General features: G+C 37.9%; 1 protein-coding gene across 1 annotated transcript; it reads left to right on the top strand.

The window, feature by feature from the left end:
* Window positions 1-2,628: 2,628 nt before the first annotated feature.
* Window positions 2,629-16,275, top strand: CLEC4D (C-type lectin domain family 4 member D). Its single transcript, XM_020898735.2, has 6 exons — window positions 2,629-2,846; window positions 4,630-4,722; window positions 10,166-10,270; window positions 10,977-11,128; window positions 12,192-12,307; window positions 12,809-16,275. Exons 1-6 carry the CDS (start codon window positions 2,819-2,821, stop codon window positions 12,954-12,956), a joined length of 642 nt encoding a protein of 213 aa, XP_020754394.2. The 5' UTR covers window positions 2,629-2,818; the 3' UTR covers window positions 12,957-16,275.
* The last annotated feature ends 3,096 nt before the right edge of the window (window positions 16,276-19,371 follow it).

The raw sequence follows: 19,371 nt of genomic DNA, 5'->3' as shown, positions 1-19,371 counted from the left end.
AGTGCTGTGATGAACATTGGGGTATGTGTGTCTCTTTCAATTCTGGTTTCCTCAGTGTGTATGCCCAGCAGTGGGATTGCTGGGTCATATGGCAGTTCTATTTCCAGTTTTTAAGGAATCTCCACACTGTTTTCCATAGTGGCTGTACTAGTTTGCATTCCACCAACAGTGTAAGAGGGTTCCCTTTTCTCCACACGCTTTCCAGCATTTATTTCTTGTAGACTTTTGGATAGCAGCTATTCTGACTGGTGTGAGATGGTACCTCATTGTAGGTTTTTTTTTTTTTTTCATTTATTTTTATTAGTTGGAGGCTAATTACTTTACAATATTGTAGTGGTTTTTGCCACACATTGACATGAATCAGCCATGGATTTATATGTGTTCCCCATCCTGATCCCCCCTCCTGCCTCCCTCCTCATCCCATCCCTCTGGGTCTTCCCAGTGCACCAGGTCCGAGCACTTGTCTCATGCATCCAACCTGGGCTGGTGATCTGTTTCACCCTTGATAGTATACTTGTTTCAGTGCTGTTCTCTCAAAACATCCCACCCTCACCTTCTCCCACAGAGTCCAAAAGTCTGTTCTGTACATCTGTGTCTCTTTTTCTGTTTTGCATATAGGGTTATCATTACCATCTTTTAAAATTCCATATATATGCATTAGTATATTGTATTGGTCTTTATATTTCTGGCTTACTTCACTCTGTATAATGGGCTCCAGTTTCATCCATCTCATTAGAACTGATTCAAATGAATTCTTTTTAATGGCTGAGTAATATTCCATGGTGTATATGTACCACAGCTCCCTTATCCATTCGTCTGCTGATGGGCATCTAGGTTGCTTCCATGTCCTGGCAATTATAAACAGTGCTGCAATGAACACTGGGGTGCACGTGTCTCTTTCAGATCTGATTTCTTTGGTATGTATGCCCAGGAGTGGGATTGCTGGGTCATATGGTAGTTCTATTTCCAGTTTTTTAAGAAATCTCCAAACTGTTTTCCATAGCGGCTGTAGTAGTTTGCATTCCCACCAACAATGTAAGAGGGTTCCCTTTTCTCCACACCCTCTCCAGCATTTATTGCCTGTAGACTTTTGGATAGCAGCCATCCTGACTGGCATGTAATGGTACCTCATTGTGGTTTTGATTTGCATTTCTCTGATAATGAGTGATGTTGAGCATCTTTTCATGTGTTTGTTAGCCATCTGTATGTCTTCTTTGGAGAAATGTCTGTTTAGATCTTTGGCCCATTTTTTGATTGGGTCATTTATTTTTCTGGAATTGAGCTGCAGGAGCTGCTTGTATATTTTTGAGATTAATCCTTTGTCTGTTGCTTCATTTGCTATTATTTTCTCCCAATCTGAAGGCCGTCTTTTCACCTTGCTTATAATTTCCTTCGTTGTGCAAAAGCTTTTAAGTTTCATTAGGTCCCATTTGTTTATTTTTGCTTTTATTTCCATTACTCTGGGAGGTGGATCATAGAGGATCCTGCTGTGATTTATGTCAGAGAGTGTTTTGCCTATGTTTTCCTCTAGGAGTTTTATAGTTTCTGGTCTTACATTTAGATCTTTAATCCATTTTGTGTTTTTTTTTTTGTGTATGGTGTTAGAAAGTGTTCTAGTTTCATTCTTTTACTAGTGGTTGACCAGCTTTCCATGCACCACTTGTTAAAGATATTGCCTTTTTGGAGAAGACCCTTGAGAGTCCATTGGACTGCAAGGAGATCAAGCAGTCAATCCTAAAGGAAATCAATCCTGAATATTCATTGGAAAGACTGATGCTGAAGCTGAAGCTCCAGTACTTTGACCACCTGATGCAAAGAGCTGACTCCTTAGAAAAGACCCTGATGCTGGGAAAGATTAAAGGCAGGAGGAGAAGGGGATGACAGAGGATGAGATAATTGGATGGCATCACCGACTCAATGGACATGAATTTGAGCAAACTCTGGAAGATAGTGAAGGACAGGGAAGCCTGGCTTGCTGCAGTCCATGGGTCGCAAAGAGTCGGAAGCGACTGAGCGACCAAACAACAACAGAAATTATTTAAGCTTGGTTTTGGAGTCTTTGCAAGTTAACCAAGTTTAGTACATTTCACCTGTGTTGAAGATTGTGTTCTTTACCACAGAATTTCTCATTTCCTCTTCTTTGCCCTAGGCCAAAGAAGCTTAATTTCTCTCATTGGAATACTTGGGAATTTAATCAACAGCTCCACCACATTTTTCTCAACTCTACAACAAAAGTTTTTGTCTTTACATACATACGCTGTGCAGATTAAAAACTTTTGCTCATTGTTCACATTACCTTTTACCATCTTGCATGCAACTTAGTTCAGAGAAATTTCCAGGGCAGAGTTTAGTTCAAGCACACAACTACCTTTGAAAACATAATATCCAGGAAAAGAAATGTGAGGAAATGTTTATTCTGCTTTTTATTAGGTAAAGTTATGATTCTTTTAGGGCATGGCTACATTTTTTGCTTGAACAAGTAAAAATAAACTAAGAAATTCTACATTATATACTGGCATAGCGATCTTAGGAAAATTTCTACTGTTTTTGAGTGTGGCTTTCTCAATTTCCTTTTTCTTTGCTCCATCCTAGGGTGAATCAAAGGAAACCCCCGTGTTTGGAAAGACTTCTTCTTTTGAGCTGTCTTTAATATTGAGAGCTTTCTGGTCTTACCAGAATAGGAAAGATTAATGTTCAATCTCAAAAATTTCTGAATATATTTCTTTATCCACAGAAATAAACTGTGGGGAAAAAAATTAAGAGGCTGCTGAGGCTGCTGTTTCTCTCCACCGCTGAACCACAAGAGATTTAACACACAATGGGGCAAGAAGAACCACAAAATAAATGTGAGTATTTGTCTCCTTTCAGTTTGAAAGAAGCATATTTAATTATGACTAAGATTTTAAAATATGAATTGATGATAGTTGTAGTTATGAAGATTGAAGATGGTGATGGGGAGGAAGTTGAAGAGTGTGAAAATGATTTTGGTGAAGAGGAGGGACATAGATTCAAACATTTGGGGTATTAGGAACTTCTTTATAAAATGTATACAGGGACAAGAGAGAGCACCAAGTATATTAAAAAAATAAGATGAAAGAGACTAATTTGGGAAAATTGTTTAAAGGAAAAAAAGAGAAGAGAGATACAGAAAACACATGGACTGGGACAGCAGTGAACCTGAGGTTCTGACTTTATTTCTTTTTATACTCATGTTCTACTGAAGTGACACGTAAATGGGTTTATACTTTAAGAACATTAAAAATAATTTTGAGAAATATATAGAATGAATGCAGAAATATCTACTTTTGAAATTAATGTTTCATTTCATCTCATCACTCCACCCAGATTTTAATGGGGTCATGATGTACAATGGTACTGAAAATCACATTTTTATGTAGCAATATGTTTTGGAGACTTCTTTCTGTTAATACAGACTTGTATACATGATTATTTTAATTGCTCTATAGAATTTCATCATATGAATTCACCATAATTTAGTGCTTTTGATGATATGCATACAAGTATTAGGTTTCAAGGTTTTTTTCCTATTTCCAAAATTATTGCAGTAAATATCATTTTATAGAAATAAGTTTAATTGCTTCTATAGACTTGATCTCTAGAATTTAAATTGTGGCAAATGTAATACATTTAAAATTTGATAAGTGTTCCTAACTTTATCTGTCTAAAAGGTTTTCCAAGTTATAGTTCAGTAGTGGCATTTATTTCCTCACTGAGTGTTTATTTCCTGTAGGCCTTGCCACACTCCATATTCTCAATTTACTTTTAAAAATTTGATATATGACAAAACCATGCCATAATATTTTGGTTTACATGCCTCTGATTGAGCATGCTGTTTGTTAGTTTGTTTAATGGATTTTTGAAATACTTTCAGCAAATTTTCTGCTCAAATTTTTGCTCAGTTTTCAAATTGGTTTTTGAAATTCTTTATACACTCTGGATATTAGCATTGTGACAAGATTTTTCTTCCATGTGTTCCTTGTGTTTTAACATTGTTTGTTTATAAAGGAGCTTTGATTTTTATGTACTGCAATTATCAATTTTTAAAAATTTTGGGGTTTTGAGCCTGGTTAATAAAAAGCATGTTCCTAATCCCCCCAAAAACCCCAAAGAAATACATTTTATTTGCAAATAAATATATTTATTTAATTAATTTATTTATCAGTGAACTCTAAAGTTGATTTATTCGGGGGAAATCTTTTTTTTTTTTCCATTTATTTTTATTAGTTGGAGGCTAATTACTTTACAACATTGCAGTGGTTTTTGAAATGAATTAGCCATGGATTTACATGTATTCCCCATCCCGGTCCCCCCTCCCCCCTCCCTCTCCACCCGATCCCTCTGGGTCTTCCCAGTGCACCAGGCCCGAGTACTTGTCTCATGCATCCAACCTGGGCTGGTGATCTGTTTCACCCTGGATATACATGTTTCGATGCTGTTCTCTTGAAACATCCCACCCTCGCCTTCTCCCACAGAGTCCACAAGTCTGTTCTATACATCTCTAAAATATTTTGGATGATCTCATTCTAAGCTTTCTCCTCGGTTGCATTAGTTCCCTTAGTTCTTGTGGCTGAGAAGAAGATAACCTATTTATCTTTCTTTTTGTTTTAGTAGAAAGAGGCCAGCATTCCCAGCTGATCCCTTGGACCATTGCTATTTTTTTCATGTCACTTCTAAGTGCCTGTTTTATTGCAAATTGTGTGGGTAAGTAATTAGCAAGTGGAATGCTCCTTGAATTATTCACTCGAAAAACTTTCAGAAAGTTGCCCTAAACCTTTTGTTATCATGACCTTCTCCAACATACCAATCCAGAAAGCCCTCAGAGCTTGGATTTAATATTCAGAGTTACATATTTGACCTTCTGGTTTTTTTTTTTTTTTCATTTATTTTTATTAGTTGGAGGCTAACCACTCTACAACATTGTAGTGGGTCTCGTCATACATTGACACGAATCAGCCATGGATTTACATGTATTCCCAATCCCGATCCCCCCTCCCATCTCCCTCTCTACCCAATCCCTCTGAGTCTTCCCAGTGCAGCAGGCCGGAGCACTTATCTCATGCATCCAACCTGGGCTGGTGATCTGTTTCACTATAGATAATATATATGTTTTGATGCTGTTCTCTCGAAACATCCCACCCTCACCTTCTCCCACAGAGTCCAAAAGTCTGTTCTGTACATCTGTGTCTCTTTTTCTGTTTTGCATATAGGGTTATCATTACCATCTTTCTAAATTCCATATATATGTGTTAGTATGCTGTAATGTTCTTTGTCTTTCTGGCTTACTTCACTCTGTATAATGGGCTCCAGTTTCATCCATCTCATTAGAACTGATTCAAATGAATTTTTTTTAATGGCTGAGTAATATTCCATGGTGTATATGTACCACAGCTTCCTTATCCATTCGTCTGCTGATGGGCATCTAGGTTGCTTCCATGTCCTGGCAATTATAAACAGTGCTGCAATGAACACTGGGGTGCACGTGTCTCTTTCAGATCTGGTTTCCTCAGTGTGTATGCCCAGGAGTGGGATTGCTGGGTCATATGGCAGTTCTATTTCCAGTTTTTAAAGAAATCTCCAAACTGTTCTCCATAGCGGCTGTACTAGTTTGCATTCCCACCAACAGTGACCATAGCAAAAATCAACAAAGCTAAAAGCTGGTTTCTCGAAAAAATAAACAAAGTTGACAAACCATTAGCAAGACTCATTAAGAAACAAAGGGAGAAGAGCCAAATTAACAAAATTAGAAATGAAAATGGAGAGATCACAACAGACAACACTGAAATACAAAGGATCATAAGAGACTACTACCAGCAGCTCTATGCCAATAAAATGGACAACTTGGAAGAAATGGACAAATTCTTAGAAAAGTAAAACTTTCCAAAACTGAACCAGGAAGAAAGAGAAGATCTTAACAAACCCATCACAAGCAAAGAAATTGAAACTGTAATCAGAAATCTTCCAGCAAACTAAACGCCCAGGACCAGATGGCTTCACAGCTGAATTCTACCAAAAATTTAGAGAAGAGCTAACACCTATCTTACTCAAACTCTTCCAGAAAATTGCAGAAGAAGGTAAACTTCCAAACTCATTCTATGAGGCCACCATCACCCTAATTCCAAAACCAGACAAAGATGCCACAAAAAAAGAAAACTACAGGCCAATATCACTGATGAACATAGATGCAAAAATCCTTAACAAAATTCTAGTAAACAGAATCCAACAACATATTAAAAAAATCATACACCATAACCAAGTGGGCTTTATCCCAGGAATGCAAGGATTTTTTAATATCCACAAATCAATCAATGTAATACACCACATTAACCAATTGAAAGATAAAAACCATATGATTATCTCAATAGATGCAGAGAAAGCCTTTGACCTTCTGTTTTTTGATGATGCAGCCTTGAGCCAGGGAATGAATGATGGAACTTAGACTCGTTCCTATACACTGGAAGGTTGGAGATTGCAGTAAATCATTCTTCACTTTTGACCAGGATAACAAGGACTGCATCTTTCTAGAAAAGAATAACCAGAAAAAACCCCTCAAATTTCAGATGGATTGTAGTCTGCCTTTGAAAAGAAGAACAGCTGGAAGACTTCTTTCTGATATCAAGACATTGTATGAAGTTATTATAAATAAAGTAATGTAGTATAGGTGCAAGAATAAACAAATAGAGAAAGAATGTTGAGAGCTTTGTTACAGATCTGTATTTATGAACTCTATATAAAACAGGCTACCCACTGCATTATTCTTGCCTGGAGAATCCCATGGACAGAGAAGCCTGGCTGGCTGCAGTCTGTGGGGTCATAAAGGGTTGGACAGGACTGAGCAACTAAACAACAACAAACAAAATAAAACTGAAGGGAATAAATCAACTATCCTCCAATGAAAATTAATTAAAAAGTGAACAGAAGGGGATATTGCAGGGTTTAGGGAGAGGACAGTCTTGTTCAATTACTGTAGTAGAGAGGATTGATTATCCATATTAAAAAATGAAATTGTTCTCCTGCCTCATATCATGTTCAAAAACCAACCTAAGGTGGAGAATTGATTAAAATAGGAAGGCAAATTAATGTTTTAGAAAAAAAACATGGAGAATATATTCATGACCTTGAGACAGAGAATGATTTCTTAAACATGTCACAAAACTGTGCTAGCCATTAAAGAGACAGTCACCAAAGTATACTACATTAAAGTAAGAATTACTGTCCAATAAAAATAACACTGAGTGACAACAGAAAACAGGAGAATATGTTTTAATGCATATAATTAATAAAGGATTAGAGTATAGAATATTTAAACCATTGTTCCAAATCAATAGGAAAAATACTGACAATAGAAAAATGGGCTAAGGCCTGAACAGGCACAATAGAAAAGAAAAAAAATGAAATGTCTGATAAACATATAAAATATGTTTAACTTCATTAGTCTTCAGAGAAATGCAAATTCAACTCACAATGAGATACCACTAAAAGCTTGGGGATGGTAGTAATTAAAGTCTGGCGGTAGCAAGTATTGATGATACTGCAGAGCAACTAGACCTTCAATGAATTTCTGCTGGTGGGAGTGTACAGTAGTACTGTTTGGTGGCTCAGTTGTGTCCGGCTCTTTGTGACCCCATGGACTGCAGCACGCCAGGCTTCCTTGTCCATCACCAACTCCCAGAGCTTGTTCAAACTCATGTCCATTGAGTTGGTGATGCCATCCAACCATCTCATCCTCTGTCATCCCCTTCTTCTCCTGCCTTCAATCTTTCCCAGCATCAGGGTCTTTTCCAATGAGTCAGTTCTTCCCATCAGGTGGCCAAAGTATTGGAGCTTCAGTTTCAGCATCAGTCCTTCCAATGAATATTCAGGACTGATTTCCTTTAAGGTTGACTGTTTGATCTCCTTGCAGTCCAGGGGATTCTCAAGAGTTTTCTCCAATACCACAGTTCAAAAGCATCAATTCTTCAGTGCTCAGCTCTCTATATAGTTCAACTTTCATATCCATGCTTGAGTACTGGGAAAACCATAACTTTGATTAGTCAAAGTTGGCAAAGTAGTCTCTGCTTTTTAATATGCTGTCTAGGTTGGTCATAGCTTTTCTTCCAAGGAGGAAGTGTCTTTTTTTTTTTTCATTTATTTTTATTAGTTGGAGGCTAATTACTTTACATCATTGCAGTAGTTTTTGTCATACATTGAAATGAATTAGCCATGGATTTACATGTATTCCCCATCCCGGTCCCCCCCCCCCCCCCCCCCCCACCTTTCTAAATTCCATATATATGTGTTAGTATACTGTAATGGTCTTTATCTTTCTGGCTTACTTCGCTCTGTATAATGGGCTCCAGTTTCATCCATCTCATTAGAACTGATTCAAATGAATTCTTTTTAATGGCTGAGTAATATTCCATGGTGTATATGTACCACAGCTTCCTCATCCATTCGTCTGCTGATGGGCATCTAGGTTGTTTCCAGAAGTGTCTTTTAATTTCGGGGCTGCAGTTACCATCTGCAGTGATTTGGGAGCCCCCCAAAATAAAGTCTTTCATTGTTTCCATTGTTTCCCCATGTATTTGCCATGAAGTGATGGGATCAGATGCCATGATCTTTGTTTTTTGAATGTTAAGTTTTAAGCCAGCTTTTTCATGCTCCTCTTTCACTTTCATCTTGAAATTCTTTTGTTTCTTTTGCTTTCTGCCATAAGGATGGTGTCATCTGCATATCTGAGGTTATTGATATTTCTCCTGGCAATCTTGATTCTAGCTGTTGTGCTTCATCCAGCCTGGCATTTCTCATGATGTACTCTGCATATAAGTTAAATAAGCAGGGTGACAGTATACAGCCTTGATGTACTCCTTTCCCAATTTGAACCAGCCTGTTGTTCCATGTCTGATTCTAACTATTGCTTATTTACCTGCATACAGATTATACTGCATACAGCAGTATAGTCACTTTGAAAAAGGTTACCCCAACCACAGTTGGCAATAGGTATAACCTATTACCAGCAGTTGCATATGTGTGCTTGGACCTTACACAAAGGTATGCTTCTGTGCTCTAAAGATACATGGTCAAAAATGTTCAGAGGTGCAGAGCTCATACTAGCCAAACACTGGAAATAGAGCAACTATCTACCAGAAGAAGAAAAGATAAATACATTTTTTTCATTAAGATAATGGATGACTTTCAGCAATGAGAACTGATGAGTTATGGTTGCATGAAACAACACAGATAAATTTCAGAAACAACCCTGAGCAGAAGACAAAACCCAAAGTATGATTTCACTCATAAAAAGTTCAGAAGCAGGCAAATCTGATCTATATGGTTTTGTGATAGGTTATGAAGTGGTAGAATTATGCAGCAAAGCACAAAGTGATTGCTTTAAAAGCCATGGCATGATTACCTTTAAGAGAAAGTGAGGGATTTGTGTTTGGGCTGTGAAGGTCACCTGGGGCTTTGGTAATGTTGCATTTTTTGAGCTGGGTTGTTGGAATGTTCACTTTATAATAATTTGATAAACTGTACATTTATGTTTTTCACTTTGTTAGACTTGGTTATATTTCAAAGTGAAAATACTGAAAAGATTAGTGTGTAAGACTTGTAGGACTTTGCAGAAGAATACCAGTGGTCACAAAAATCTCCACTCTAAGCACAAATATTGATAGAAAAACATGTTTAAAAGCACATGGACATTAAGGTTTGCAAACTACCCCCATAAAGCATGAAATGGACACTAAGGGCTTCCCAGGTGGCACTAGTGGTAAAGAACCCACCTGCCAATGCAGGAGACATAAGAGATGTGGGTTCAGTCCCTGGGTCAGGAAGATCCCCTGGAGGAGGGCATGGCAATCCACTCCAGTATTCTTGCCTGGAGAATCCCATGGACAGAGGAGCCTGGCGGGCTACAGTCCATAGGGTTGCAAAGAGTCAGACACGACTGAAATGACTTAACACGCATGCATAATAATGAAAATATTAATTTTCAACAATTCTTTTCAACCAATTCACCTGGAGCTGAAACAAAGGAACTGCATAGGAAGATCAGAGAAGGTGGGGACCTTAACTATTATGGTAAAAGAAAATTTACTTAGTGCAGTATGTCCCCAAAGTAAGTGGTTATACAGGAAAAGGAAACTAAGATTATTTTCCTCCTTCACAGTGACTCACCACAACATTCTACCCTGTAAGAAAGGAATGGGTTTCTTCAGGCTCCCAAAGCAGCACCCAAAGGTGACATGCGTCAGAGAGAAACCAGAACTGAAAGGTACAGCGAATAGAAGATAATTTCTTCCTTATTTCCATTCAAATTCATAGCCTGATTTAAAGCATATCATTTCTACATTATTATACAAAGAGAGAGATGAAAAGAGCACAAGATGAGAATCTGGCACAGGAGCGGACATCAATAAATTGAGATAGAATTATTTTCATGATTGTGAGCAGTTGAATAACTAACCAGAGAATATGAACAAAACATTTATGAGGCTTTTTTGGCATCCAAAGCATAACATTTTCTTTTGGTTCAGATATATAAGGACTGCTCCCTCCTAGAATATGTAAACTTTGCCAAAGTGTCTTTATCTCTTTTATTCTGTGAAGTCTCATTACATGAGCATTTTAGCAGGTTCTTTGCCTCCTTCAGATAAAATGTCCCACCAAAAGCTTTGTTATGAGAACTCTTTCAAATATGGTTGTAAATAGATGTAGGGATGTTGAAAAATGATCACGTCTTCTAAGAGAAAACCTTGTAATTTTCTCATGGTCATTATGTGATTCAGATACTTTTGTTTAGGAGCTATTTAGAACCGTAATTTTCAGGATCCTTATTTTATAGAGGGGACAGAATGATTGCTAATCCTGGTATTTTTCTCTTACGTGTTAATTGGATTTTAGGTAGTAAAATAACTATATGATTTGTTACATATGGCATGCTCCCTTGGACTTAATTTTCCTTTCGATTTTCACTTGAGGGGGCACCTGGAATTGCTGTCCTGTGGGCTGGAGAGCCTTCCAGTCCAACTGCTATTTTCCTTTTAATGACAACAACACGTGGGCTCAGAGTGAAAGCCACTGCTCTGGGATGGGAGGTCACCTGGCCACCATCAGCACAGAGGCTGAGCAGGTATGCTGAGAGGCTCATGTCAGTTTCTCTGCTGGTTTCAATCTCTGCAGAGAGAGGAATTTCTCAGCTCTGCTCCACCTCTATGCCTTTGCTTCCTCTCTTCCATTTGCCTGGAAAGACTTTCTTCCTCTTGCATTTTTCTTCATGTGGCCAACATCTTCTGGTCTTCCCAGATCTGACTCATGTGATATTTTCTCAAGAAAACGACCCTGACCACCTTCCCCACTCCATCCTTCTTGTTCTGATCTGGAGACACTTTCAGGGTATTTTGTACATTGTATGGCCAGGGCACTGAGTTCAGTGTTCACTACTGCAGCTCTTCCAGTGACTGCTTCTTTGCAGAGGGCTACAGCCATGCTTTATCCATGTTTGTATCTCCAATGGCCCATGCAGTGCTAGGCCCACTTAGACAGACCTTGATAAGTGTTTGATGATTAAGTAAATAAATGAATGGTTAATCAGGACTGAAATATCTTCTCAGGATAAAGAATAGGACAGACAATTCAGATGTACGTTTGTTATTCTAAAAAAAGAAATCTCAAGGTAAAGTCCTTTCTGAGCTGAAATTTATTTCCTCACACAATATATTTCCTTATATTATATACCCAGACTCAGATTCTACTCCATTCTTGGTTAACATGGTTTCCTGGAGGACTTTGTTTCCATGGCTTTGCAACTATAGGTTCAGCAACTCTTTGAAATAAGTGTAATTTAATGAAATATGCAAATAATTAAGGAAGGCAATTTTAAAAATAAAATTTCCTAAAAATCCAATCCCATTAAGAGCTGGGCTAAGTAATTTGCAAGCTGATCTCATTTAACCTTCACAGTGACCCTCTGAAGTAGTGGAGTTGTCCCTTTCGGAGTTGAGAAAACGGGTTTGGTGACATTAAAGCACTTACTAACATCACACCATAAATGTCAGAGGCAGGATCTGAAAACATCTAACCAACGCTTTTGTGTTTAACTAGTAGTTTATTTGATCTCTTTCCTCTTTTCTTAAAATAATGGTTGTCAACTGATAAATGCAAATATACTTATAAAAATTCACATTTTTACGCAGAACTTTATCACTCAACTTTTGGATAGACGATTTTCATATTTCCTGGGACTTACGAATGAGAACCTTGATGGCCAGTGGCATTGGGTGGACAAGACACCATTTAACCCACAGATGGTGTGAGTATACAACTAGGGTAAAATAGCCTTATAGGCAAAAGTAGGAAGAAGACAGCAAGCTGAATTCATTTTGGGGTGGGGTATATGGTGTAGGGCTTTCCTGGTGACCCAGTGGTAAAGAATCCGCCTATCAATTCAGGAGATGGCAGGTTCAGTCCCTAGGTTGGGAAGATCCCCTGGAAAAGGAAATGGCAGCCCACTCCAGTATTCTCATATGAGAAGTCCCATGGACAGAGAAGACTTGCGGGCTACAGTCCATTGGGTAGCAAAAGAGTCAAACATGACTAAGCAACTAAACAACAGCAATGCCAGTATAAGAATGCCTACTCAGAACAGAGCACTGTCTGTTCTGGAACCTCTATGGTAGTCATTTGCTCTAATTCTGTTGGACAGTGCAACTGTAAATGTTTCACTGGGGGCATTTTCTCTGCCTTGTACTCTGACCTCTACTATACACACACAACATGTACACACACGTGTATATATACTTTTTCATTTCAGATTCTGGCACAAGCGCGAACCCAACAATGATCAGAAAGAAATATGTGTTGTTCTTGTTAACGTCAAAGACAAGTGGGCCTGGAATGATTTTCCTTGTGACCATAAGGCAAGTTGGATTTGCAAGATAACTGGAACTGCATTCAATTAAAAACCTACGAAGGGGGCCCTGTGATGAGGACAGAAAACAAGAAACAATGTGACTAAAGCAGAACATACATGTATTGTGGGAACAGAGAAAACATATTCCATCATAGAACATTTTCAGTCATGACGGCCTTATTTATTTTTTTGTTTCATTCATTCAAGATAATGTATTTTTGTGTAGTGTTTTGGTGGAAAGAATCATATTTTTCTGTGACAGTCAATTTTCATTAACTTTGCTTTCTTGATAGTATTTCAGGCAGGGTATTTACTTTTCAACAGGAGTGTATTGATTACATATTTAATAGCTTGAATGGTGAAATCTCTTAAGTCATCATTTCCTCTGCTCTGATCATTCTTAGAACTTAAAGTTAAAAGGTGGGATATTCCAATTGGTAGTGGTGTATCATTTTTTTAACCTAAATATCACAAACTCTAAAGTTTTTAAGCAGCATTTTTATTGTCTGATACTTTGTTTTCAGGTTTTTTAATAATATCAGTCATTAGATTGAAATTCCATGAGCAAAATATTTTCTGAAGAACAGTATAGAATAGTTAGAATTATGGTATTGTCCAGGAAGAAAGAGCTTCCCTGGTTGCTCAGTTGGTAAAGAATCTGCCTGCAGTGCAGGAGATCCCAGTTGGATTGCTAAGTTGGGAAGATCTGCTGGAGAAGGGAGAGGGTACTCACTCCTGTATTCTTGGGCTTCCTTGGTGGCTCAGATGGTAAAGAATCCACCTGCAATGCGGGAGACCTGGGTTCTATCCCTGGGTTGGGAAGATCTCCTGGAGAAGGGAATGGCTACACACTCCAGTATTCTTGCCTGGAGAATCCTAAGGACAGAGAAGCCTGGGGTCGCACGTGACTGAGTGACTTTCACTTTCCAGCAAGAAAAAAATATCCATTTATCTTTTAAAAAATTTACTCTACTTTAAAAATCTTACCATAGTGAAGAGTTTCAAGCTGACAATTTATTTTTGAGTGGAAAAGTCCCTTACAGGCCATCTTAAGCAAACTCCTTTAATTCTATAGCTAAGGAAACAAAAGTGTTGGGAAGCCAAAGAGCTAACCTTCACAGAGTTAGTTTATGATGCAAACAGGACTATGGCCCAGAACTAGCTTTCATAGTAGGGGGAATGTATTCCCTTTGGTATTACAGAAAAGTTACTGGTGGTGCTGTGGCCTCTTGGCTAACAGATAAATAATAGTTCTTAATTATTCATGTAACACTGTATTAGTGTTTCTGTATTTTTAATTTGAATCAGAAGAAAATCATATTTTCAATCCACTTATGTAAATTGTTAGCATGTTTGTTTAGAAGTATAAAGTTACAGTTCGAACTAGCAAGAAAGTCATGGCTTTAACAATCTGAAGTTGTGCTTTTGTGATATATGTAGTTTTAACTGTGATGCAGTCATGTCCAACATCAACAAAATATGGAGGTCTTTCTAAAACATTTTATTGTGCTGATGTTTCCTGGATCCAAGCTAGAAAATTTCAAGTGACAGTTTTTTAGCTAGCTTCCTTGGTGGCTCAGATAGTAAAGAATCTGCCTGCAATGCAAAGACCTGTATTTGATCCCTGGGTCAGGAAGATCCTCTGGAGAAGGGAATGGCTACCCACTCCAGTATTCTTGCCTGGAAAATTTCATGGACAGAGGAGCCTGGTGGGCTTCAGTCCATGGGATCACAAAGAGTCGGGCATGACTGAAAAACTAACATTTTCATCTTCTTTACTACTATATTAAAAAAATAGTATTTATTCTGAAATTAGTGGTTTTCTAAGTTCAGAATATTAGTGTTTGATTGACTCTATGTGTATGTCTTTACGTGTCTGTGTTTAAAGCTGATACATTTAACTGAAGAAGCACCAAGGGACTTCATGTTTGCCATAAATTACATAGCATTAATCTATAAAACATAGTGTTTGAAGTTTTGGCCACTGCAATCAGAGCAGAAAAAGAAGTAAAAGGAATCCAGATAGGAAAAGAAGAAGTGAAACTCTCTCTGTTTGCAGATGACATGATCCTCTACATAGAAAACCCTAAAGACTCTTCCAGAAAATTACTAGAGCTAATCAATGAATATAGTAAAGTTGCAGGATATAAAATTAACACACAGAAATCCCTTGCATTCCTATACACTAACAATGAAAAAACAGAAAGAGAAATTAAGGAAACAATACCATTCACCATTGCAACAAAAGGAATAAAATACTTAGGAGTATATCTACCTAAAGAAACAAAAGACCTATACATAGAAAACTATAAAACACTGATGAAAGAAATCAAAGAGGACACAAACAAATGGAGAAACATACCATGTTCATGGATTGGAAGAATCAGTATTGTCAAAATGGCTATTCTACCCAAAGCAATCTATAGATTCAATGCAGTCCCTATCAAGGTACCAACGGTTTTTTTCACAGAACTAGAACAAATAATTTCACAATTTGTATGGAAATACAAAAAACCTCGAATAGCCAAAGTAATCTTGAGAAAGAAGAATGGAACTGGAGGAATCAACCTGCCTGACTTCAGACTATACTGCAAAGCCACAGTCATCAAGACAGTATGGTACTGGCACAAAGACAGAAATATAGATCAATGGAACAGAATAGAAAGCCCAGAGATAAATCCACGAACCTATGGACACCTTATCTTCGACAAAGGAGGCAAGGATATACAATGGAAAAAAGACAACTTCTTTAACAAGTGGTGCTGGGAAAACTGGTCAACCACTTGTAAAAGAATGAAACTAGAGAAGGTTCCGTGTGCACTTGAGAAAAAGGTGAAGTTGATTGTTTTGGGGTGAAACGTCCTATAGATGTCAATTAGGTCTAGCTGGTCCATTGTGTCCGTTAAAGTTTGTGTTTCCTTGTTCATTTTCTGTTTAGTTGATCTATCCATAGTTGTGAGTGGGGTATTAAAGTCTCCTACTATTATTGCGTTACTATGAATTTCCTCTTTCATACTCGTATTACTCAGCCATTAAAAAGAATTCATTTGAATCAGTTCTAATGAGATGGATGAAACTGGAGCCCATTGTACAGAGCGAAGAAAGCCAGAAAGATAAAGACCATTACAGTATACTAACACATATATGTGGACTTTAGAAAGATGGTAACAATAACCCTATATGCAAAACAGAAAAAGAGACTCAGATGTATAGAACTGACTTGTGGACTCTGGGAGAAGGCGAGGGTGGGATGTTTCAAGAGAACAGCATTGAAACATGTATATTATCTAGGGTGAAACAGATCACCAGCCCAGGTTGGGTACATGAGACAAGTGCTTGGGCCTGGTGCACTGGGAAGACCCAGAGGGATCGGGTGGAGAGGGAGGTGGGAGGGGGGACTGGGATGGGGAAATACATGTAAATCCATGGCTAATTCATTTCAATGTATGACAAAAACTACTGTAATGATGTAAAGTAATTAGCCTCCAACTAATAAAAATAAATGGAAAAAAAAAGAAAGAAACTAGAACACTTTCTAACACCATACACAAAAATAAACTCAAAATGAATTAAAGATCTAAATGTAAGACCAGAAACTATAAAACTCCTAGAGGAGAACATAGGCAAAACACTCTCCGACATAAATCACAGCAGGACCCTCTATGACCCACCTCCCAGAATATTGGAAATAAAAGCAAAAATAAACAAATGGGACCTAATGAAACTTAAAAGCTTTTGCACAACGAAGGAAACTATAAGCAAGGTGAAAAGACAGCCCTCAGATTTGGAGAAAATAATAGCAAATGAAGCAACAAAGGATTAATCTCTAAAATATACAAGCAGCTCCTGCAGCTCAATTCCAGAAAAATAAATGACCCAATCAAAAAATGGGCCAAAGAACTAAACAGACATTTCTGCAAAGAAGACATACAGATGGCTAACAAATACATGAAAAGATGCTCAACATCACTCGTTATCAGAGAAATGCAAATCAAAACCACAATGAGGTACCATTACATGCCAGTCAGGATGGCTGCTATCCAAAAGTCTACAAGCAATAAATGCTGGAGAGGGTGTGGAGAAAAGGGAACCCTCTTACACTGTTGGTGGGAATGCAAACTAGTACAGCTGCTATGGAAAACAGTGTGGAGATTCCTTAAAAAACTGGAAATAGAACTGCCATATGACCCAGCAATCCCACTCCTGGGCATACACACAGGAAACCAGATCTGAAAGAGACACGTGCACCCCAGTGTTCATCGCAGCACTGTTTATAATTGCCAGGACATGGAAGCAACCTAGATGCCCATCAGCAGATGAATGGATAAGGAAGCTGTGGTACATATACACCATGGAATATTACTCAGCCATTAAAAAGAATTCATTTGAATCAGTTCTAATGAGATGGATGAAACTGGAGCCCATGATACAGAGTGAAGTAAGCCAGAAAGACAAAGAACATTACAGCATACTAACACACATATATGGAATTTGGAAAGATGGTAATGATAACCCTATATGCAAAACAGAAAAAGAGACACAGATGTACAGAACAGACTTTTGGACTCTGTGGGAGAAGGCGAGGGTGGGATGTTTTGAAGAACAGCATGTATATTATCAAGGGTGAAACAGATCACCAGCCCAGGTTGGATGCATGAGACAAGTGCTCGGGCCTGGTGCACTGGGAAGACCCAGAGGAATCGGGTGGAGAGGGAGGTGGGAGGGGGGATCGGGATGGGGAGTACATGTAACTCCATGGCTGATTCATGTCAATGTATGACAAAACCCACTGAAATGTTGTGAAGTAATTAGCTTCCAACTAATAAAAATAAATGAAAATAAAATCTGTAAAATGTTGAAATAGACTTTGGATAGTTAATATTATCCATTCTTCATTTGTATAAAACTGTATTTAAAGATTCAGTTGTCAATAAAATGTGACCTCTTTGTAATTTTATAAATCTATGTCTATATCTATACCCTAATCTTTTTCTCCCAATTCGGATCATTTTTCATTCTCTCCATGGCTTCCACCGGACCAAGTAAACATCTGTTTACCTGGATTATTATAATGGCCTTCTGATTGATCTCCCTGTTTCCACCCTTGGTCCCTTTCAGTCAATTCTCAGTTCTCATGGCACCTCTCATATATAGTCTTCACAATTTTTTTTAAAAACAGCTAATAGTAATTTCATAAAAATAAATGCTACTTTCTTAAGGACATTGTAATAGAATGTCCTAGAAGTCTGAAGCATTTAAAAAACCTAAGCACTTTTTGGAGACTTCCCTGGCAGTCCATTGGTTAAGACTTCACCTTCCAATGCAGTAGGTGCAGGTTTGATCCCTGGTTGGGAAGGTAAGATCTCCCATATGCCTCATGGCCAAAAAACCAAAATGTGGAACAGAAGCAATATTGTAACAAATTCAATAAGACTTTAAAAAAAGGTCCACATCAAGAAAGTCTTTAAAAAGAAAATCTAAACATTTTTTATCTTTGAAAAAGTAATGTATATGTGTTAAAAAGGCAAACAGTAAAAAACATTATTAAAAGTATAAGGTGACTCTCTCTTCCACTCCAAACCTCTAAATACCCCTTCAGCGTAACTATGATTACTGATTTCTTATATGTATATCCACATATGGTTATGTCTCCTTGCATGCATCCACATGTGCACATGTAAAAGCTCCTTAAGTTTGCCCCACCCGAATGATTTGGGGGCTATATTGTTGAGAAAGGAAAAGGACAGCAGAGTGGGAGGAGGAAGAAATGAAAGAGCAAGAGGAGAGAAGTAAGTCAGAAAGAGAAAAACATATATTATATATTAATGCATATATATAGAATCTAGAAAAATGGTACTGATGAACCTATTTGCAGGGCAGGAATAGAGATGCAGACATAGAGAAGAACTTGTGGACACAGCAGGGGGAAAGAGAAGGTGGGATGAATTGAGAGATTTGCACTGACATATCTATACTACCATGTGTAAAGTGGATATCTAGTAGGAAGCTGCTGGGTAGCACAGGGAGCTCAGCTGGGTACTCTTATGACAGCCTAGAGGGGTGGGATGGGTGTGGGAGCGGGAGGGAGGCTCAAGAAGGAGGATACACGTATAGCTGATTCATGTTATTGTACAGCAGAAATTAACACAACATTGTAAAGCAATTATCCTCCAATTTAAAAAAGAAGAGTAAGAAGAACATTTTAAATGATTCCTTATTATTTTTCTGTTAGGGACCCTTTAGGAAAAAAATTTTTGTGGTTATCTATAAGGCCTATAACCTGAAGGAGGGCATGGCAATCCATTCCAGTACTCTTGTCTAGAGAATCCCATGCACAGAGGAGCTGGGCAGGCTTCAGTCCCTAGGGTCTCATGGAGTTGGACACAACTGAAGCAGCTAAGCAGCAGCAGCATAAGGCCTATAAAATTCTTGAATTTCAAAAATTCTTTAATTTCACTTCAATT

This window comes from Odocoileus virginianus, unplaced genomic scaffold, assembly GCF_023699985.2.
Source record: "Odocoileus virginianus isolate 20LAN1187 ecotype Illinois unplaced genomic scaffold, Ovbor_1.2 Unplaced_Contig_11, whole genome shotgun sequence".
NCBI lineage: Eukaryota > Metazoa > Chordata > Mammalia > Artiodactyla > Cervidae > Odocoileus > Odocoileus virginianus.
Note: the sequence above shows the minus strand (reverse complement) of the source record. Positions and strands in the feature narration are given on the sequence as shown.